The sequence below is a fragment of the Rhineura floridana genome, chromosome 8, assembly GCF_030035675.1.
Source record: "Rhineura floridana isolate rRhiFlo1 chromosome 8, rRhiFlo1.hap2, whole genome shotgun sequence".
Lineage (NCBI taxonomy): Eukaryota > Metazoa > Chordata > Lepidosauria > Squamata > Rhineuridae > Rhineura > Rhineura floridana.
In genome coordinates, this window is record NC_084487.1 from 45,663,786 (window position 1) to 45,684,581 (window position 20,796).

Sequence of the window (20,796 nt, forward strand, 5' to 3'; positions counted from 1 at the left end):
CAAACAGCAATAAAATCAGTACAATAAAACCAGACAAAACCAAACATACAAAAAAAACAGCAATTAAAGCTGCAGTTAAGCATGTACTTACAGCACAATCCTATACATGTCTACTCAGAAGTAAGTACCATTGAGTTCAGTGGGGCTTCCTGGGTGAAGGAATGCAGCCTTTATTCCATTATTGAATTCAGTGGAATGCAAAGTGCTTAACTTTGGATCAAATCCATGCCTCAAGGTTCATTTGTTTTTTTAAAAAAACATCTATATACCTCCTCTCATTAAAATAATATAAAGGTGGCGTATAATAAAACAATTCAGTACAATACAGTAATTCAAAAACAATTCAAAATATACTTTTTAAAAAGCCAATAAAAGCAGCATATCACAATTGCAGTATCCAAGAGTCATTTAACTGGTATCAGAGATCAGGGAAACATGTTTTTTACACGTGGTAGAAGCTGGGGCATGGGACGCCTAAAAGATACAAGGACTAGAAATAGCATGTTGAGGTTTTAGAACACATAGGAGCTTAGGAAGCCCCCTTACACAAAGTCAGACCATTGGTCCATCTAGCTCAGTATTGTCCAGCAATGACTAGCAATGGCTTTCTAGGGTTCTCTCCTGACTATCTGGAGATGTTGGGAATTGAACCTGGGATCTTCTACATGCAAAGGTCTACCGCTGAGCTACAGCCCTTCCTGCTGTATGACATATGCATATGACATATGCAGAAAGGTGTATTACATGGGATTAAACTAAAATAAATAAAAAGAACACATTTCAAATATTCAAAAAAGTCTTAATTCTAATTCCAAACATGTTCATGCAATTAAACAGGATATACTGAACATGTACAGCAAATCGGGATCATGGTGGCAGGTTCCACTTTTGACTTCATGCACCCATCAGCTCTTCTGAACAAAATCTACAGGATTTGTGCAGAAAATTATTATTATTATTATTATATTATATTTATTAGTCGCCCATCTGGCTGGTTGACCAGCCACTCTGGGCGACGTACAAGATAAAATACAATGAACATTAAAAATTGAATTTAAGAACCCAACAGTAAAACTTAACCCATTCCAAAGGCCTGCCGGAAAAGCCAAGTCTTCAAAGTCCGGCGGAAGCTCATCAAAGAAGGGGCATGGCGGAGATCATTTGGGAGAGAGTTCCATAGGGTGGGGGCCACTATTGAGAAGGCCCTCCCTCTGGTCCTCACCAGCCCAGCTGTTTTAACCGGTGGGATTGAGAGAAGGTCTTCTGAGGCTGATCTTGTTGAGCGGCATCCCTGCCGATGCTGGAGGCACTCCTTCAGATAGACTGGTCCAAAACCGTATAGGGATTTAAAGGTTAAAACCAACACCTTGAATTGGGCTGAGTAAGCAACCGTTATCCAGTGCAACTCCATTAACACTGGAGTGATATGGTCCTGCCGGCGGCTGCCTTTGATCAGACGAGCCGCTGCATTCTGTACCAGTTGCAACTTCCGGACCGTTTTCAAGGGTAACCCCACGTAGAGCGCATTACAGTAGTCTAGGCGAGAGGTGACCAATTATCATAAGAAGAGCTTGCTGGATCAGGCCAATGGCCCATCTAGTCCAGCATCTTGTTCTCACAGTGGCCAACCAGATGCCTGTAGAAAACCTGCAGTGTCATGAGTGCAACAGCATTCTCCCCTCCTGCAGTTTCCAGCAACTCATATGTAAAATGCATGGAGGGCTAAGGCAGAACTTACCACCATGATCCTGCTTTGCAGCACCACATATTCAGCATGCCCTGTTTACTTGTGTGAACAGGGATGTTGTTTTTAAGGTTTTATGTTGTATGCCACCCTGAGAGCCCCAGTGACGAGTTTTAAATACTGTATAAAAAAATCAATCAAAGAAAGGGGGAGAGAACTGTTTATCAGGGACAAAGAAACAAGGACCAGAAATAGTGTGTTGAGGTTGCAGTTAAATATGTTAGACTGGACATTAGGAAAATCTTCTTTTCCCAAAATAATGGTTGTGAAATGGTTGCCTAGGGAAACTGTCGAGTCTCAGTCTCTGGAGGTTTTTAAGAGAGCAAACTGACTGAGTGTTTATGTGGGATGCTTTACGTTTCTGATTAAAATATTCTAACATTCCCCTGCTTGCATCCACTCAGCTGAAATTCACCATCTAATTTGTAGGCTTTCTTAATTGATGCTGTACACTCCTCTCATATTCTTTTCCCAGAATTGGTGGAGGGGACGTTTTACAGCCTTCCCGAATCTTCTTCAAAGGGCCAACTTTTGCACTGAGTGGGCTGTGGGAGAGTGATATGTGGTAGAGAAATGTTCAAAGCCAGTTCTAAAAGGTTTTTTAATGTTTGTCACAGAGTTCCTTTTGATACTTTTCATCTGTTTCCCTTTTTGTTCAGCTAGGGATGGGTTCTCAGTTCATATTTAAAGCCAAATCTATCAAATTTGCACTTTCCAAAGCAATGAGAACTGAAACAGAGACATCTTATCCGAATTTTGCAATGCAGTTCTCCAGTCAAACAATATTTACAAAAATGCATGTATTAGGAAAAAGTGTGCATAAAAATGAACATATTAGTGAAAATTACAAAATGCATTATATTAGGAGAGATGGCTTGCAAAAATGTGTACGTTACTCAAAATGGTAGGCATTTATTAGGAGAACACATTAAAATGTTGAAAATTTTCAGGATTTTTTTTAAAAATCACAAACTGCTGCAGAAATGTGAAGAAGTGAATTTAAGATTTTAAAAATGAGAAACTGAGAGAATGAAAATGGACAAATATTTCCATCCCTATTTGCAGTCCTTTGGATTTGGTAGATTTGTGACATTTTAACAAACCAAGGAATGTAGTATATCATCATAACATATTGTTTGCTAAACCAGCAGTATGACTGATCTGATCTGGTGTTTCTCTAGGGACAGCTCTCTGGCTGTTCCTCCTTCTCTTACGTCCCCTGTTTCAGAGTCAATTCCCCCCCCCAACATTTCCTGGACAACTTTGGCAGGGTGGCAGAAGGAAGAAGGAAGGAGGAAGGAAATAACATCTTTATTTTTGTTATTCATTTGTGTGCAGCAAATGTTTAACCGTGAACCAGTCAAAAATTAATTCTCATTTTCATGTGTTGCAGGCTTTGATGTCACTCTTTGTGCTGGCTTCCAAAGATGGATGGGTCAACATTATGTATAATGGACTGGATGCTGTGGCTGTTGATCAGCAGGTACAGAAGTTACTGTGCAAACTCATTATTCATGTTAGTTTGAACTGGATTGTTAAATAGTGTGGATAATACACCTTTGATGACTCATGTTTGTTTTGTTATGCATTTCCCCAATCAGTGGGAAGTTCTAGGGCAAGCATGGGGAACTTTTGGACATCCAGATGTTGCTGAACTGCAACTCCCATCATCCCTGGCCATTGGCAATGCTTGATGGGGCTTATGGGCGATGTAATTCAGCAACATCTGGAGGGCAAAAGGTTCCCCATTTTAGATAAGAGTAGGGCTGTGCATGGACCTCTGGTCTGATTTGTGGCTCCAATTTGTAAATACGGATCAGGTGCAATCCAGCCTGGACAGAGTCAGACCCAGTCCAACCAGATCCAGAACATAATCCAGATAATACAAATCTCTGGAAATCGATTTACTTATACTGCAAAACCAAAATGACCATAACTTCCTTGTTTTTTGATCTAGGGGTAAGAAATTTGGAGACATGGTAACTGCTATATAGGAGATTTAACCTGCCAAGTTGCAGATGGATAGTTCCAGGGAATTTAATGCTTAAAGTTTTAAAATAAAAATGGACATTTTGAGGGGGGGGTTTCACATAGGGACATTAAATTTGTGGACATGGCAGCCCCTATAGAGGGGATTAACCCTGCCAAATTTCAGATAAGTAGTTCCAGGGGATTTCATGCTAGCCACCTTTAAAAGGTTTAAAACAAAAAAAGACCCTGCCGTATAGGGGGCAGATCGCTAACAGCAGTAGTGCATGAGAGAAAAATTAAGATACTATTTGATATTAATAATATTCACTGTGATTAGCAATTGGAGATGATGATGACGATGATTCTTAACCCAGAATGCTAGCTTACATACCCACAAGGGCTGGCTGGCTAATCATCATCATCATCATCATCATCATCATAAAGCAGAGCTTGGAAGATTACTTTTAAAAAGTAATAAATTACAGTTACAGTTACATGGCCCAAAAAAGTAGTAATTACAGTTACAATTACAATTGGTCTGAAAGTAACGAATTACTTTACTTTTCTTCCAAAGTAATCACTACAATTACATTTCAGTTACTTAAAGAAAACACCTACAAGGTGCTGGCCTTGGCTGCTGCACATCTAAGTAGCCTAAAACAACATTAAAAATAAACAAACACATACAGAGGTAATAGAATAATTATTTTTATTCATAAGATAGCAATGGTGGTCTCTCCGCTGGTAAGGGTGGTGGGGAGGGAGGCTGAGGCCACTACTCAGATCTTTGCATGCCAAACCAAGTGCAACCCCCCCACTCAGCCAGCCAGCATAATCTCTCTCACTTAACCACCTCCCAGACCCTGCCCTGCCACCAACTCACTCAAGCAAACATTTTCCCCTGAGATGCAAAAAAATTAAAATACTGCAAATGCAGCACAGTAGCCAGAGTGGGTGGTGGAGGCCACTTTGTGTGCCAAGTGCAAACACATCTCTCTCTCTCTCTCTCTCTCTCTCTCTCTCTCTCTCTCTCTCTCTCTCTCTCTCTCTCTCTCTCTCACACACACACACACACACACACACACACACACACACACACACACACACACACACACACACACGTTGTCATTTTTCACCTCCACAGTTATTTATCTCCATTCTGCTGCTGCCTCCTTCTCCTCCTTTATCCATTCTTGACCTCCGGATCCTTTCCCCCTCCACTTCATTCTTCACCACCATTATCCATTTTTTAAAATAATTGTTTTCTCCATTCCACCCCGTCTCACTCTCCGCCTCCTCCCTCGTTGCCTCCTGCCCATCCACAGAGCATGAGGAAAGAGCGACACTGCAGAGAAGCCCAGTTTGAGGCACAGGATTTTCATCCACAAATCAGAAGAGCAGAAGACTTCCACTGCTCCCCCCCAAGTAATGCCCAAAAGTAATTCTGGAAACATTACAATTACTCCACAAAAGTAGTAAAATTACTCCTAGTTCTATTACAATCAAAATGTAAAGGAATTACCCACTCGTTACTCAAAAAAGTAATGAATTACAAGTAATTCGTTACTTGTAACTAGTTACTTCCAAGCTCTGTCATAAAGTATAACCACTTAAGCTGCCTGCTTTTTATTGTTTGTGGGTAGCAATTGGAAAATAATAATGGTACTGAATTCAGAAAGCTGTGGCTAAATATGCCTACAAGGTTTAATAATAATTCTTAGCAATGACAATAGAATAAAATAAAAATAACTTTTTAAAAAAAATATGGAAATAAGGATGGGACTAGGCTTGATTGTGAAAGAACAGTAAACATACACAAGCTGAATAAATGCTATCCATCCCACACCAAACATTTCTAAATGATAAACTTACAGAAGATTTCTGCATTTTAAGACTTCACCCCATCCAAGCACTTTGATGGAGAACATTAGGTAGGTTGATAGCATTTTAACTTTCCTCTCTGTCCCTACCCTGGTGTTCTGCTTACATGGTGTTGTAATTGCTCCATTGCTCAGAGACACCCTGTCTAGGTTCACTAGAGACTGTTTTGAGCTACAGATCTGTACACATCTCTGCAAATTGATTTGGAAGTAGCTGATCTGCTATGTAGAGATTTGTAGTGGCTTCAACTTGATCTGGATAGGATACAAATTGGCCTGATTTGGTTTGTGATTTGTACAAATCCGGTACACAGCCCTAGATAACACAGTGCTGGAGACCATTTTTCTGATTTCTTTTTAGACTAAAAATGCTGAGTGAGAATGAACAGATCATTCTTTTTCTGGTCCATGCCACTTTTTCATAAGTCTATTGCTTCCTATTTCTACATTAATCTGTATTTTTTTTAAAAAAAAATGCATTTTAAAATACATATTTTTAACATATTTTCCTGAATGTACTTTCTCACAAAGTGCATATTTCTAAATGTATTTTATCATGAAAACATGCAGTTTTATATGCATCTTGGTACATTTTTTTGAGTGAGAGTTGCATTGCAAAATTTGGAGAAGTGCAAAATCCAAAAAACAACCACTTTCTAATATGCACGTTGGTCTGGGAGATGCAGGTCAGGTCAATTCGTAGCAGAATTTGCAAAGAACAAATTCCTCAAGCAGCCCTACTAGACAGAGAATGCTAATTTGCCCTCTTGCTGTACGCATTGAAATGCCTCTCTAAACGCTTACTTAGTGTCACATCTCTCCCTTCCTTCATTTCCCTCCTGCATTTTCTCCATGGCCTTTGGCTGATACTCTTCATCCTCATTCCCAAGTGTAACCAAAATAAGTGCATATAAAGGCCTTTGACCACATTCTTCTTTTCTACTCTCATTCCCTCCCTCTGTATTTCCTTACTGGCTGCTTTTTGCCCCTTCCAGATGTTTACTGAACATTCATCCTGATTTTGTGTGCACAAAGCTTATGTGGTGGTTAGACGATGTCTGCTCTGACACAATCTGAAATGTCTGTGCATTTGTTTTGATATGTTCGCTGGATGGTTATATGACAGTGCACATTCATCTTGCATTCATCGTGGTTTACACATCCTCCTGTGATTAATTCATTTCACACTTTTCAGTGCCTATCCCCAGCACTTTCTTAACCTCAGAAAAGTTGGTTTCTTTTTTAAAGTGGGTTTTGTTGTGCTAGGACAGGGGTTGACAACCTTTTTTGGACCAGTGGGCATATTTTGAATTTTGAGAAAGTGCTGTGGGCACCAGTCGCAAAACAGCTGCCATGAGAGTGTGGTAGAACACAAAATGGCTACAGTGGAGGGGATGCCATAACACAATATGGCTGCCATGGGGATGTGGCATAACACAAAATCAGAGTGAGTACAGTCATTTTTACTCCCCCTGCCCCACCTTGGACAACCTTAGCCTTACCATGGAAAGTCAGCTGTGTCTTGCTGGTTCTGATTGTGGAGATGAAACAATTGTAATTTTTGTTGGAACTGCTGTTAGGAATAAAGGGTTAAAACATCCCCTGAGTGCCACAGTCCTAATCTTGATCACTCTCTGCCCCCCCAAAAGCCCTGGTTGCTATTTAATTTTTTTTTAAGTTACATGTCATTGAACCTTCAGAATCAAACCGACTGTATTTGAGCTGATGGTAGGCCTCTGAAGAAACCTCATCCAGCCATTTAGGGCCTTCTAAAGGGAAAAAAATTATCTTCATTGACCAATAGGAAACAATTTGGATATACAAAATTTAACAACGCTTACAGATTTATTTATTTAATTGATTAACTTCTTGGTAATATTTTTATGCTGTCCCAATCCCATCTTCCTGCATTTTGTCATCGCCTTTCAAACTTGCAGTGGGTGTCACCATCACCTTTTTTGTGCATGTGCAGAGACATGGCATATCTTTCAGGTAACTAGCATGGATAAAATCATTTTAATGCTCCCTCATCTATTCCTTTTGCAAAAATCCATGTTGATCACTGTCTTCTTATTTATCCTGTAATGGCTTTGCAGTAATAGTATGTGTCCTTTGGGGCATGACAGTATGCTCTTTGGATTTATAATCACTTGCAACAGTTCTCACCCTAAGCAGGGTTTTTCATTGCTGGCAGCTGAAATCTGCTGCTCTTCCTTTAATAATGCAAGATTACTTCCCTAATGCAGCTGGCCATCACACAGGGCCAAAACAGTGCTGATGATATATTACATCCACACTGTGAACTTGATAAAGCAGAATAGTTTTCAGCTAGTCTCCTCAGTGCTTTTGAGAGGACCATTTCTAGCACAACCTCACAACAGCACTACGGACATCCAAAACAGGTGGACAAACCAGTTCTTCCCCATACACAGAAAAAGAGCGACATGAATGCTTATAGTGAAATATGGAAAACTAGAAGTTGGCTAAAGAGAGGTTTCTGTGTGACTTCAAGACTTCCTATCTTTAGGGTCTTTCAGACTATTCTGTTTTATGCTGTGCAATAAATGTGCAATTCAGTTGTTTACTCGGTTGTTGAAAGGGAAGGGTGTTCAGACATAATTGCTGAAGACACTTTTATTTATATTATTTAACAGAATTTGTATACCTTACCACTTAATTGTAAATAAAACCTCTAAGCAGGTTTCAAAGAATATAAAAAATACTTTAAAACTGTCAATAAAATACAAAGTTAAAAACAACTTAAAGGAAATGTAAGTTGAGCAGTTAATGTGCATAACAACCAGCCAATTTAATCAACAGATTAAAAAATACACTATAAACTAATATTACCGATTAAAATACATGTTGCTTTTTTATGTTTTGGTAAGCTTGCCTAAACAAAAATGTTTTTGGCAGGCTCTGAAAAGAGTATAGTGAAAGTGCCATATTAAAAGACTAATTCCTTCAAGTGAAACAAACATATGGCACTTGTAAAAGTGCCAGTTCTGCAGATCAAAGTAGTTGCATGGACATATATGGGTTAAAGCAATCCTTCACGTAAACAGGTCCCAAACTGTGCTTCTGTTGCAGGGTATTTTCCCAGCAGTCTATCTGCAGTGTTTGTCCCTGGTAAAGTGCAGTTCTCCGCTGCTCAGCTCTGCACATCTATTGTGATTTGTCCAGGAAAGGGCTGAGTTTTTGCAGGTGCCCCTATTTGAATGCTCACAGCATCCCCAATTGTGATTACTTCAGTTGCTCGAATGTCATGGACACCTACTGGATAGTGGCTGTGAGATCACTATTTACCAATGACAGCCTGATCACCACCATCTGTGCCATTTGTCAGGTTTTAATAAATTGTATTTTATTAACAAGTTCCTCTCTCATGACATTCATGCACAGGAGTGCTCATGTATTCCCTCACTCTAAAGCAATCTTTTGTTGCTGTTGTTCTAATTTAATTTTTTGAGGGCTCTGCATTCTCCCTTTACAAATGGGGTACAGAATGATTGCCCCAACAACAAGAAGACTTCTTCCCCTTGAGGACATAGAACAAAATTTCATGCAGGAATTCTTATATGAGCAAGATGCAAAGAGAAAATTCAGGTTTTTGTTGTTGTTGTTGTTGTTGTTAAATAATCTGGAAGACCCTTGGGATGTGAACCTCTACACATTTATCTGAAAGTAACCCCATTGAACTCAATAGGATTTACTTTTAAGTAGACATGGATAAGATTAAACAGTTCAAGCTCTCTATCTTAGCTTTATTTCCCATCTGGAAATTCTCCTTGGCATTTCAGGTAGCAAATATACCACACATACAGCCCCAAAATTATTTCTCTCTAAGATGCTATTGTGTCCATACTCATTTCTGATATTTAATGGTACTTTTGGTTGATAATTTTGAATGAATATTAATTCTTTGTGTATACATTGCTAAATGAGTTCTTTAGACAATTATTATAATTCTCCTACACTTCTCTGATACTATAATTATTATTCCTATATTCCAAATACCAAGATTATTAATACTAATGCCATCCCTGCAAACCCCAACACATATAGATACACACACGCCACATACAGACACACATGTCACATCATGTTTGGACATCTGTTTAAGTAAGCGCTGTTGACATTGTATTCCTATGATTATCAAACGTTCACAGATTTGCAGGGAGGGGGAATAACACCATTTTGGAATTTGTACAAGATCATCATGTGAAACAGCCCAATACATCTGAAAGCTTTAAAAAAGCAACAGATTAAAGCACTTTTTAATGGGAGGGGGAGATAAAAAATGGATGGAGTGATTGTTTTGATTTTCCTGTGTGAGCCACATAAATTATTCATAATCCATACAAGAAACCTGCAAAGACATACCACTATTATTATTATTGTTATCCCTAAAGGGGCTTGCATAAAACCACCCAGTAAACCAGGAGCTTTCCAACTTAGTATTCATTCTCTTCACCAGGACACTGCTCTTCCGTTGTTCCCATTGTTAATTAAAGCAGTGCTTGTGACAAAGAATGGATGAATGTCACTAACTAAAGTACCTCTGTTTGTACATACAGTATATAAACTATTCTTTTCCCAGTAGCAGGAAAGAAAAGAACATGGCAGTCAAGGAAGGACTGCCTATAAAGACTCTTCCTGGTAAACCACAAATATGGTTGTCATGAGGGGTTGATGTGCCTTGTGCGGTGCCATATTTCTATGACATTTCACAGGTCTCCTGTTAGTCATATGAATTATAAATTCTAATCGCCTTCCTTATTTTACAAAAATTTGATTTCCAACAACAAAATCATCATCTTGGTCTTTTCCCTCATAACCCTATTTAATAACATGCTAACTACAAACATTTTCTTTCTTTCCTTTTTAATTCCAGCCAGTGACCAACAACAACCCTTGGATGCTCCTTTATTTCATTTCTTTCTTGCTCATCGTCAGCTTCTTCGTGCTCAACATGTTTGTAGGGGTGGTGGTGGAGAACTTCCACAAATGCCGGCAACACCAGGAGGCAGAGGAGGCCCGGCGGCGGGAGGAAAAGCGCCTGAGGCGCCTGGAGAAGAAGCGTAGGAGTAAGGAATAACCTAAGTGTTTTGTCGGTTTGAAGGCTGAAGTTTTCTGAGAAAAACCTTCCCTTCTACAGCATATATGTGGATGTCAAAGCTCTCAGAGTTGTTTGCTGCTTGGTCAAACGTCACTGAGTGTCTGACACATGTCTTATTCAGATTGACCCTTCTCCACCTCCGAGCCCTGAGGAATGCATGGCATGTTTTCCACAAGGATGCACCTCCCCTTTCATGCCTTTTTAGAGACTCTTTCCCCAAAACTGTAACATCAGCTTCCCTTTGGATAAATGGGCTCCCTGGCACCAGCCACTTTCTGACAGATTAATTCATAGTACACTGGGGGGACGGGACAGGGGAGAAGAAAAATATGTGTCTTCTTCCTGTAATTGTTTCATCAATGATGTTCCAAGGCAGCCTTGGGATCAAGAGAATTCTGTTTCATTGTGCCCCTAATGTGTGTGTGTGTGTGATTTAATGAGAACAAGACCAAACAATGCACCTGGACATTAATCAGCCCATCCTTCCCCTCACCCACTCTCTGCCCTCATCTTCTCCTTAAAACTCTTTTGAATGCATCTCCATCCTGAAACCATGGAGCTCCCTTATATTCTCCTTCATTCAGATTTTCCTCTTCTGAAGATGCTTGCTTCCTCTTATGATTTCAAAGCTTAATTTGTTGGAGCATGAAATGCTGGTTTGGTATCATTTCCACAAATACAGGACTAACGGATTCTTTCTGTCACTCTCGTCCTGTCCTATCCTATCTCTTCCTCTCCCCTCCATTTGTTCACCTGCATTTCTGTCTTCTTCTTCCCCTTACTTGTGTTCCTTTTTATCATATCCTCCTCTCTGTGTTTTCTTCTTGCATCCTCTTTCTCCCTTCCTTTTGTTTCCATTCTTTCCCTTTCTTTCTTCACCTCTTCCCATTTCTCTCTCTCTCTGTTTCCCCCCATCTCTCTCTCAATCCTTCCCCTCTCCCACTTCTCTGCCCCTTTATGGATTGCTCCCCCCACCCCCGTTGAAGAAGCACAGCGCTTGCCATATTATGCCACCTACTGCTCTGTCCGCCTCCTCATCCATTCGGTCTGCACCAGCCACTACTTGGACATCTTCATCACTTTCGTCATTTGCCTCAATGTCGTCACCATGTCCCTGGAACACTACAACCAACCAATGGTGAGTGACTTCAAGGGACTAAATCCTGCCTTTATGCCTTCCTTCTCCTTCTCTCTTTTTCGTTAAGGGCTGCTTCTTGCAATAACAATTTTTTCAAAAATAGGTGTCTAGCAATTAAGTAACATGTGGCAGGTGTTAGAAAATGAGTTGGGAACAGACTACAGAAAGAACTACTCACACAACAAATTACAGCAGTTTCCTTTTACCATTTCTTCATACTTTCCAGCTTGTATTCTCCTGTTTATTTTGAACAAAAAACAAAACATGCTTGACTACAACATACGCCTGGTTCCTGTATAGTTTCACTAGAGCTACCTGCTATACTACCTTCTGCTCTGTCAGCTGAAAGGTTCCATGGTGAACCTGATGAAGGATGTTGCTGTGCAAAGTTTTCCTTAAACTGAACCAACCAGCAGGATAATTACAGCAGGTCGGCGCAAACTATTTGGCAGTACGTAAAAAAAAGCTCACCTCTGTTTTCTCTTCTTTTGAAATGTAGGGAATGTATCACAGTGCATGTAGTGCTTTTACAGTTTGCTGCAAGATGGATGATATTTATATTCCTTGAACCAGTATGTTTACTACTCCTTGTGCCCCATTTAGCTGCATGCCCAAAAGAGTTCATCACCCAGTAGGGGGGAAATGGCATGTTCTTAGAGAGTGAATCCTTCATGTCTGAGGGTAGGGACACATTACTGGCTTAAAATGCAGTCATCCCTGTTCTTTGAATCCATGTACACATGACATTACCCACAATTACCCACAATTCACTGGCTTCTGAAATACTGCATTTTGATGTGGTATCCCCAAAACCAGCTTTACTCTGACTTTAAAACTGTTTGAGTAGTGAATCCCAGGTGTATACAGTGAAAACATTTCCTAGGGGAGGTCCTACATGCCTGACATCAGGAGGATGTGTGTGTGCATATATATTGCGGAGGAGAATCCCATTTCCCACCCACTGCCTACCCACTGCAGTCCTACCCATGTAAGCTGCATTGAATTCCTTGAAGCTTGCTCCCTGGTCAGTGGGTTAGGACTGCAAGTCTCATTCATTTTAAAACAAGAGGTGGCATGTGGGGGGGGAGATCCATCACTCTCTGTAAACAAGAAGCAGGGATCCGCCTACTCTCACTCACTTTGATTATTTAAAGTGCCAACACCAGGAGAAACAATGAGAAGATGATTTCCATGGGAGCAGAGTTGGGGGGATGAAAGCTCTGCCAAGAGGAGTTGGGGTGGGAGAGAAAGTGAGGAAACCAGGTACAGACAGCGGGCTGCTGGAGACACCAGGATTTGCAAAACTGAATTGAAACACAGTAAGAAAAAACAGCCTTGCTGCATTTTAAGCCTGTGATGTGCACACAGCCTAATTCTCCTAAACTGAAAGGAAGATGTTACCAAAACCCTCACAAATGTATTAGAGAAGCTTAGTTGAGAAACGGGATTTTTGGCTCCCTGAGGTAAATGAGAGAGAGGGAGAGAGAGTTAGATGAAGGAAAAAGACCTTTTCATCTTGTATATGATTCCTCTGCCCAAGTATATTCTGCTTATTTCTGTGTTCACACATGTCAAGAAACCCCTGCCTCCAGAGCCTGCTGTCTTCAAGAGGCTATTTGTAGCAAGGCCTTTAATTTCTAAGAACTGAAGTGTCTGGGACTGCAGTCACCTTCTCGCCTTCTCTTTCTGTCAGACTTCAGAAGCAAATTCGTTCAGTACTCCTATAGTTTATACCTTGAATTAAAGCATGCCGAGCATGCTATAGTCCTGCATCTCAGTTTCTTTTGGTTTACAATGCAAGACTCATAATCCGATCTCTCTTCTCTCTCTTTGTTATACCCACCAAATCTTCATCTGTGAGAGGCCTCTCCCTTTGCCTCCTTGTATCTCACTTTCCAAATCTGTTGAGAAAGGGATAATTATGTCTGTATAATGCCTATAAAATGTTTTAAGATGGCTCAGATATAAGGAACTCCAGATATGCCAGACATAATTATCCAAACCTTTTAGGGGGATGATTTGCAGGAACTTCATACAATTTGAAAAGGTCCACTAAATGCTTCAGAAAAGTTAGTTTTCAGCTTCCTCGGCAATGACAAGGAGATACCACTAATAGATTGTTCTCTTTGGAGAACCCTCAGTTAAATTATGGTGAAAGCTATCCTACAATACTGATATCAGAAGTGCTGTGTAATTGTATTATGATCCCTTTCATACCACCCACCTTCCAAAGATACAATCATTCAGACAAACAGAGATTGCTCAGAGCAGAACTGTCTTGTGGCATGGGATGCAATGTGACTAATTTCCATGGAATGCAATATGACTCATATGAGATGTTAGGTGCATCTAGTACCAAGTCCTGTCCTGGTTTAAACTCTGCTACAGGGTATTTGTGCTAAAATGAGTACTTCAGAGAAGAGGTAGTAGATTTACCATAATATCCCTTGGCACCCAGTCTGGTTAAATGAATTCCTGGGATCCACAGGCTCTGGGGGCCCCACCTGTGCCAATACTAGTCTCCTTATTTTAAACATTGTTTTTGCCGGCATTGCAGAGGAGCACTCTCCAAGGCAGCTACAACCACTGCCATGGTCAATCTCTTTCTTCTCTCCAGTGCACCTGGGCCCCTTCCCTTGATGTGTTTACATCAGTGGTAGCTGGTGGCTCTGTGTCAGTGGGGCAGTGGAATCCGTTTCAGTATTTTGAGGTGCAAAGCCAACTCCTTGAGAAGTTTGGACTAAAACCCAGAGCAGATTCCACTGCCCCACTGACATGGAGCCACCAGCCATCATAGCTTTACATCAAAGATGTGATCCAGAGGCGCTGAGAAGAATGAAGAAGATGGTGGAAGCAGTGTTGTATCCAGCCAGGCCGTTGATGGAAGCGAAGCCTTTGCCTACATTACTCCAGGCAAGTGGCAATGGTGGAAGTGAACCAAGAAGCACCGATTATAGTGCTTCTCTTCTCTTGCTGACTGGCGACCATCATCACTTCAGCCATCCCAGCCTAGCCAGATCTACTCTGAGTGGGTGGGGGAATTAGAAGTGGCAATGGCTGACCAACAACAGAGGAGGAATGTCGATACCTGCACTACTCTGGGTTCCCCAGTCCCTTTTTTGTGGCAAGGGTGGCTAAACCACTTTAAACACTGGCCAATCCTCATGGAGTTGCATGCCAGTGGTGAGTGTGACTACCCACACTCTCACATGCGCCCACAGCCTCCCTCCTCAGTTGGTCATTAGGGAGTGGAGTTATTGTGCCCTCCCTGCTTATCAAATGATTGATCTAATGGCCAGGGAGGAGGTGATTTACATCAGAGCACTGGGTTTAAACTTCCCATCCCACTCCAGTGCTGTGTCTATTTTAATTTTTTAATTTTTTTCCCACCACCACACTGGTGGAGTCTTGGGAGGGGGAAAAATTGTCTGGGGGATGGATCAGGCCACTTCTGATCCATCCAGAATGGGTCAGGCCACCCAGAATGGGTATTAGCCACTTCTGTGCTATGGAAAAGAAGAAAAGAAAAAATCAGTGGTGCCATGGTGGCCCAGAGCATTGCTAGCATCATTGGTCTGTTTCTATCACTTCTACCCACCAGTGCCCAGTTAACCCTCAAGGGCCCCCCCAGAAGGCAGCTTGACCAAGGCCCCCTCAAGCCTGGAGCCATCCCTGCCTTAGAGCCAGCAGTCACTATTTGGATATATATTTCACTCCTTGTATCAATTATCATGCTCATCTTCCTCTTCCATATTTAGCAGTTTACTAAATTATTATAATCGAAGTATGCACACATGCATTCACTAGTCTGCAAACTGAGACATCTTTTCAGTGTTGCTGTTTTCCCCCACATCATCATCATCATCATCCATATTTCTACTAAATATTTCTACTAAAACCTGCTACAAAATCATTAAAAGAACAGCCAATCATCCTGGAAGGGTGAATCAAGTATCAACTGTAAACCCATCCTCCCATAAGGTCACAGGGCAGCATACAACAATCAAATAAACACATCATAAATACATTAAACCAATAAGCAAGTATAGCAAATCAGCAGCAGCACCTTCTCAAAACACTCTTAACTACAGCTACACTCTTCCTCCAAATGCCTGCCAAAAGAAATATGTCAGCAAAAAGTCGTCAGTGAAAAAGATGGCAGTATTTCCACAGTGAGGGAGTTCCACCACAAAGAAGACCCTTTCGTGAGTCATCACACCATGCACTATAGCCATGAGAAGGACCTCCCTTACAGATCTTAATGCACCTGAGAGATATGGGGAGATATTGTATACACCATTTGTTTTGCAGCCCCTTAAAAAGACATGACTGCAGGGTTTCTTGTGCCACTTTTTAAAAAAGATTTTTTTTACAGCAGTGAAGTCAGCAATGTAAGTAAAAGGCTTTTACATGGCTTTGCACAAATTTGGCATTTGTTTGGGGTTTTTTAAGCTACTAAAACCTGCTACAAAAACATTCAAAGAACAGCCAGTCATCATGGCAAGATGAATCATGTATCAACTGTAAACAAGGCTGAAACATGCACATCTTCTCAGCAAGGAACAATAAAGAAACAATGTTAAGAAACTTGAGGTACACCACTGTAGACATAATCTTTGATGCAAATAGCTCATCATTCAAGAACTTAAGCTATGTGCAGATATCTCTGCAAAGAGGAGGAGACATGGGTTGTTTTTTCACCTGCAGGGTGAGCCCTGATTTCTCCTGCCTTCACCAGACCTCACCTATGTACAGCTTCCCTTGCTCTCTTCTTCCTTCTCACAGGGCAGATGGTGCCCAATGACTTTTTTTTATGGGTTAGGTTTCTACCCTAAGCTGATTTCTAAAGTATCTTCTTGGGGGAGCCATTTGTTCAGTGTTTTATTGTGTGTGTTTTAAAGTGGGAGAGATTACTTTTGAAAAACTGCTCTGAGAAACGGGGAGGTGTCATTAACACAAGGACTGGTTAATCAGTGCAGTGCACAACCCCTGTTCCAGTACAGGGAGAGGAGGGGCGTTTGTGATTGACACAAGGCCATTCAATTAAAGATGTGCACACCTGATATTTGCTATAAACTGGAACAAAATGGCTTTTCTGAACTCAGTCCAGGAAAGAAGGTTGTACACATGCTCAAAATCAGTAAGTGTGCTTCCACTCCTCCCTCCTCTTGATTCTCACAGAGCAGGTTAGGAGCTTGATAATGTTAATGTTCACTTTCTCTTCTATTCCTAGTCTCTAGAGACAGCTCTCAAGTATTGCAACTATATGTTCACCACAGTGTTTGTCCTGGAGGCAGTTCTGAAGCTTGTAGCCTTTGGGCTGAGACGCTTCTTCAAAGACAGGTGAGCAGGAAGGAATGTGAGTCATATTCGGTAGTACACAGAAGATCAGAGGTGACACATTCTGTATTTGGAAAAACATTGCCTATCTGAACTACTACTATATTCTAATCAGCATTTAAAGTCTAAGAGACTCATTCCCGATATCCATGGCAGCTGGCAAAATACATTTATTTATTTATATCCTGCCCTTCCTCCCAGTAGGAGCACAGGGCAGCAAAAACACACACTAAAAACACTAAATCATCATAAAAACAGACTTTAAAATATAGTAAAACAATATTTTTAAAAACATTAAAACAAACATCTTTAAAATGATATTTTTAAAAAGCTTTAAAAATATTTTAAAAAGCAATTCCAACACAGACTCAGTAAAAGGCTTGTTGAAAGAGGAAGTGCTTCAGTAGGTGCCGAAAAGATAAGAGAGATGGCGCCTGTTTAATATTTAAAGGGGAGGAATTCCAAAGGGTAAATGCCACTACACTAAATGTTCTCTTCCTATGTTGTGTGGAATGGACCTCCTGATAAGATGGTATCTGCAGGAGGCCCTCACCAGCAGGGCATAATGATCGCCTGAGTATATAAGGGGTAAGACAATCTTTAAGTTATTGTGATCCCAAGCTGTATAGTGCTTTGTACACAAAAACCAGAATCTTGCTTAGCCCGGTAGCAGCCAGTGCAATTCTTTCACCAGCAGGGTAACATACTGGTGATACCCTGCCCCAGTGACCAGTTGCACCACCACATTTTGCACCAGCTGTAGCTTTCTTACCAACCTCAAGGGTAGCCCCACATAGAGCACATTACACGAAGCCAACCTGAAGGTTACCAGTGTATTGACAACAGTGATCAGGCTATCCCAGTCCAGGAACGGCCGCAGCTGTCTTACCAGCCGAAGCTGGTAAAAGTCACTCCTAGCCACTGAGGTCACCTGGGCCTCTAGCGACAAAGATGAATCCAGGAGCTCCCCCAGATTACCAACCTGCTCTTTCAGAGGGAATACAACCCCATCCAAAGTAGGCAACTGACCAATTATCTGAACCCGGGAACCACCAACACACTGTGCCTCCATCTTGCTAGGATTCAGACTTAGTTTATTGGCCCCCATCCAGCTCACCACTAAGTCTAGGCACCAGTCCAGGGCTTGTACAGCCTCACCCGACTCAGATATTACACAGAAATAGAGCTGGGTCAGAGTACTGCTGACACCTTGCCCCAAATCTCCTGATGACCACTCCCAAGGGCTTCATACAGATGTTCAATGGCATTGGAGACAAAATGGTACACTATGGCACCCCATAGCACAACTGCTAGGGGACTGAAAGAGAATCACCCAGTGCTGTTCTCTGAAAACATCTCTGGAAGTATGATTGGAACCACTGTAAAACAGTGTCCAATAGCCATCTCACCAAGTCGGCTCAGAAGGTTACCGTGGTCAATGGTATCAAAAGCCACTGAGATATGAAGTAAAAATAACAGGATTGCACTCCCCCCTGTCCTCCTCCTGATAAAGGTCATCCATCAGAGTGACCAAGGGTGATTCAGTCCCATAACCAGGCCTGAACCCAGATTGGAATGGGTCAAGATAATCTGTTTCATCCCAGAGTATTTGCAATTGCTAGGCCACAATCCTCTCAATCACTTTCCCTAAAAAGGGAGTATTTGCAATCAGTTGCCACAAACCAATGGGTCCAGGGTGGGCTTTTTCAGGAGCGGTTGGATCACCGCCTCTTTCAGAGCAGCTAAAACCACTCCCTCCCACAATGATGCATTGACCATTCCTTGGATCCACTCAGTCAAACCCCCTCAGCAAGCTTTAATAAGCCAAGAAGGGCAAGGTTCAAGAGGACACATTGCTGGCTGCATCGTCGCAAGCACCTTGTCCATGTCATCAGGCTGCATCAATTGAAACCAATCTCAAAAGTTGTAGGAGGCATTGCACTGGACATCTCACTGGGGACTACAGTAGATACAGAGGGAACATCAAGATTATTGCAGAGTCGAGCAACTATACCCTCAAAGGGCCTTGCAAACAATTCACAGTGGGCCTCCAAAGGGTCTAAAACTCCATTTCCTGGAGCTGATGTCAACAGACCCCTGACAATATGAGAAAGCTCCACTGGGCAGGTACTTGAGGATGCTATGGTGGCAGAGAAGTGGGCCACCTTCACCGCCCTCACTGCCACACAGTAGGCATGGTTATGATGCTTTACTCATACTCTTGCAGTCATCCAGCCTGTTTTTTGCCCTTAGCTCACTGGTGTACCAAGGTGCAAACCGGCTCCACAGTGCCAGAGAGGAAGCTCTATGTGCCTCGCTGTTCCACAGCATGACAAGGGCTTCAACAGGACCACCTGCTCTATCTACTGGGAACTCCCCCAGAGCATTCAAGAATCCAGTGGATTCCATTAGTCTCCAGGGGTGGACCATCTTAATCTATCCACCATTCTTGCAGGGGAGGATTGGAGCCATAAGTCTAAACTTCACCAGGAAGTGGTCTGACCATGACAATGGGGTGACATCCACCCCCTATCTTCAGACCACCCCTTCCTCCAAGTGGAGCAAAAACCAAGTCGAGGGTTTGCCCTGCCCTATGTGTTGGGCTGGTGACAACTTGAAATAGCCCTATGGTCATCATGGGGACCATGAAGTCCGCAGCTGGAACACTAGAGGCAGCCTCAGCATGGACACTGAAATCACCCAGGACTATTGTTCTGGGGTTCCCCAATACCACAGCTGAGACGGCCTCTGCCAGCTTGATCAGAGAAGCTGCTGGGCAGCAGGGTGGAAGGTACACCAGAAGCAACCCTATACTGTCTCCTTGGCCTGACACCAGGTGCAGGCCCTCAGAGCCAGCTCCAACATAGAGCCATTGCTCTTTGATGTCTGAAATGAGTGACTACATGAAAAAGCAAAGTTTAGTGTAAACTACACAATATGTTGGAAACCGGATAAATTCTGCATGTGGACAAAAAGGGAAGAAGTTCACAACACATTGATTTCCTGGGGGAAAACTCTGAAAACTGTGACCACTAAAGTTTTTACATAGTAATGCTTCCTCACTTGGTACCCTCCAGATGTTTCGGTCTGTACTTCCCATCATCCCTGCCCATGCCTGCTGGGAGTGATGGGAGTAGTAGTCCAAAATACCTGGAGGGCACCAGGTTGGGGAAGATTGGCTTAGAGGCTAACAGAAATATAGATGGGATAGTCATCAGGGTATTCCTTCATTCAGTAGAACTCCCCAGTCATTTCCCATCACCCTGCCTACCTCTTTGCCTTTACAAAGTGTTTGTCTCCCAGTGTTATGTGCATCTCTTAGCTCTTTCTCTAGTCACCATTGCTCAAGGGTATACCGCAGGCCCCAGATTCAATCCCTGAAAGTTCCAGTTAAAGAATCTGAGACATCACGACTGGGAATGCTGCTGTCAATCAGAGTGGATAATAATGAATTAGAGGCACCCTATCTCAGTATTAAGAATGTTCATGTGTCATTTCAAAAAGTCTGTGTCCGCCCACCACATACATACATAGTCATGAAAACAAATGGAGCAGCCAAAATAAAGGATGCCCATTTATTAAATTGGCATGCCCATTTACTTAA

The 20,796-nt window shown here is 41.9% G+C and overlaps 1 protein-coding gene across 1 annotated transcript in view; it reads left to right on the forward strand.

The window, feature by feature from the left end:
* The window catches only part of CACNA1I (calcium voltage-gated channel subunit alpha1 I), a 483,310-nt gene that overhangs the window by 411,577 nt on the left and 50,937 nt on the right, over positions 1 to 20,796 (forward strand). Inside the window, exons 23-26 of the mRNA XM_061582812.1 lie at positions 3,138 to 3,227; positions 10,490 to 10,682; positions 11,701 to 11,852; positions 17,086 to 17,195. Of these exons, the coding sequence (XP_061438796.1) occupies positions 3,138 to 3,227; positions 10,490 to 10,682; positions 11,701 to 11,852; positions 17,086 to 17,195 (545 nt within the window). The remainder of the gene's footprint in view (positions 1 to 3,137; positions 3,228 to 10,489; positions 10,683 to 11,700; positions 11,853 to 17,085; positions 17,196 to 20,796) is intronic.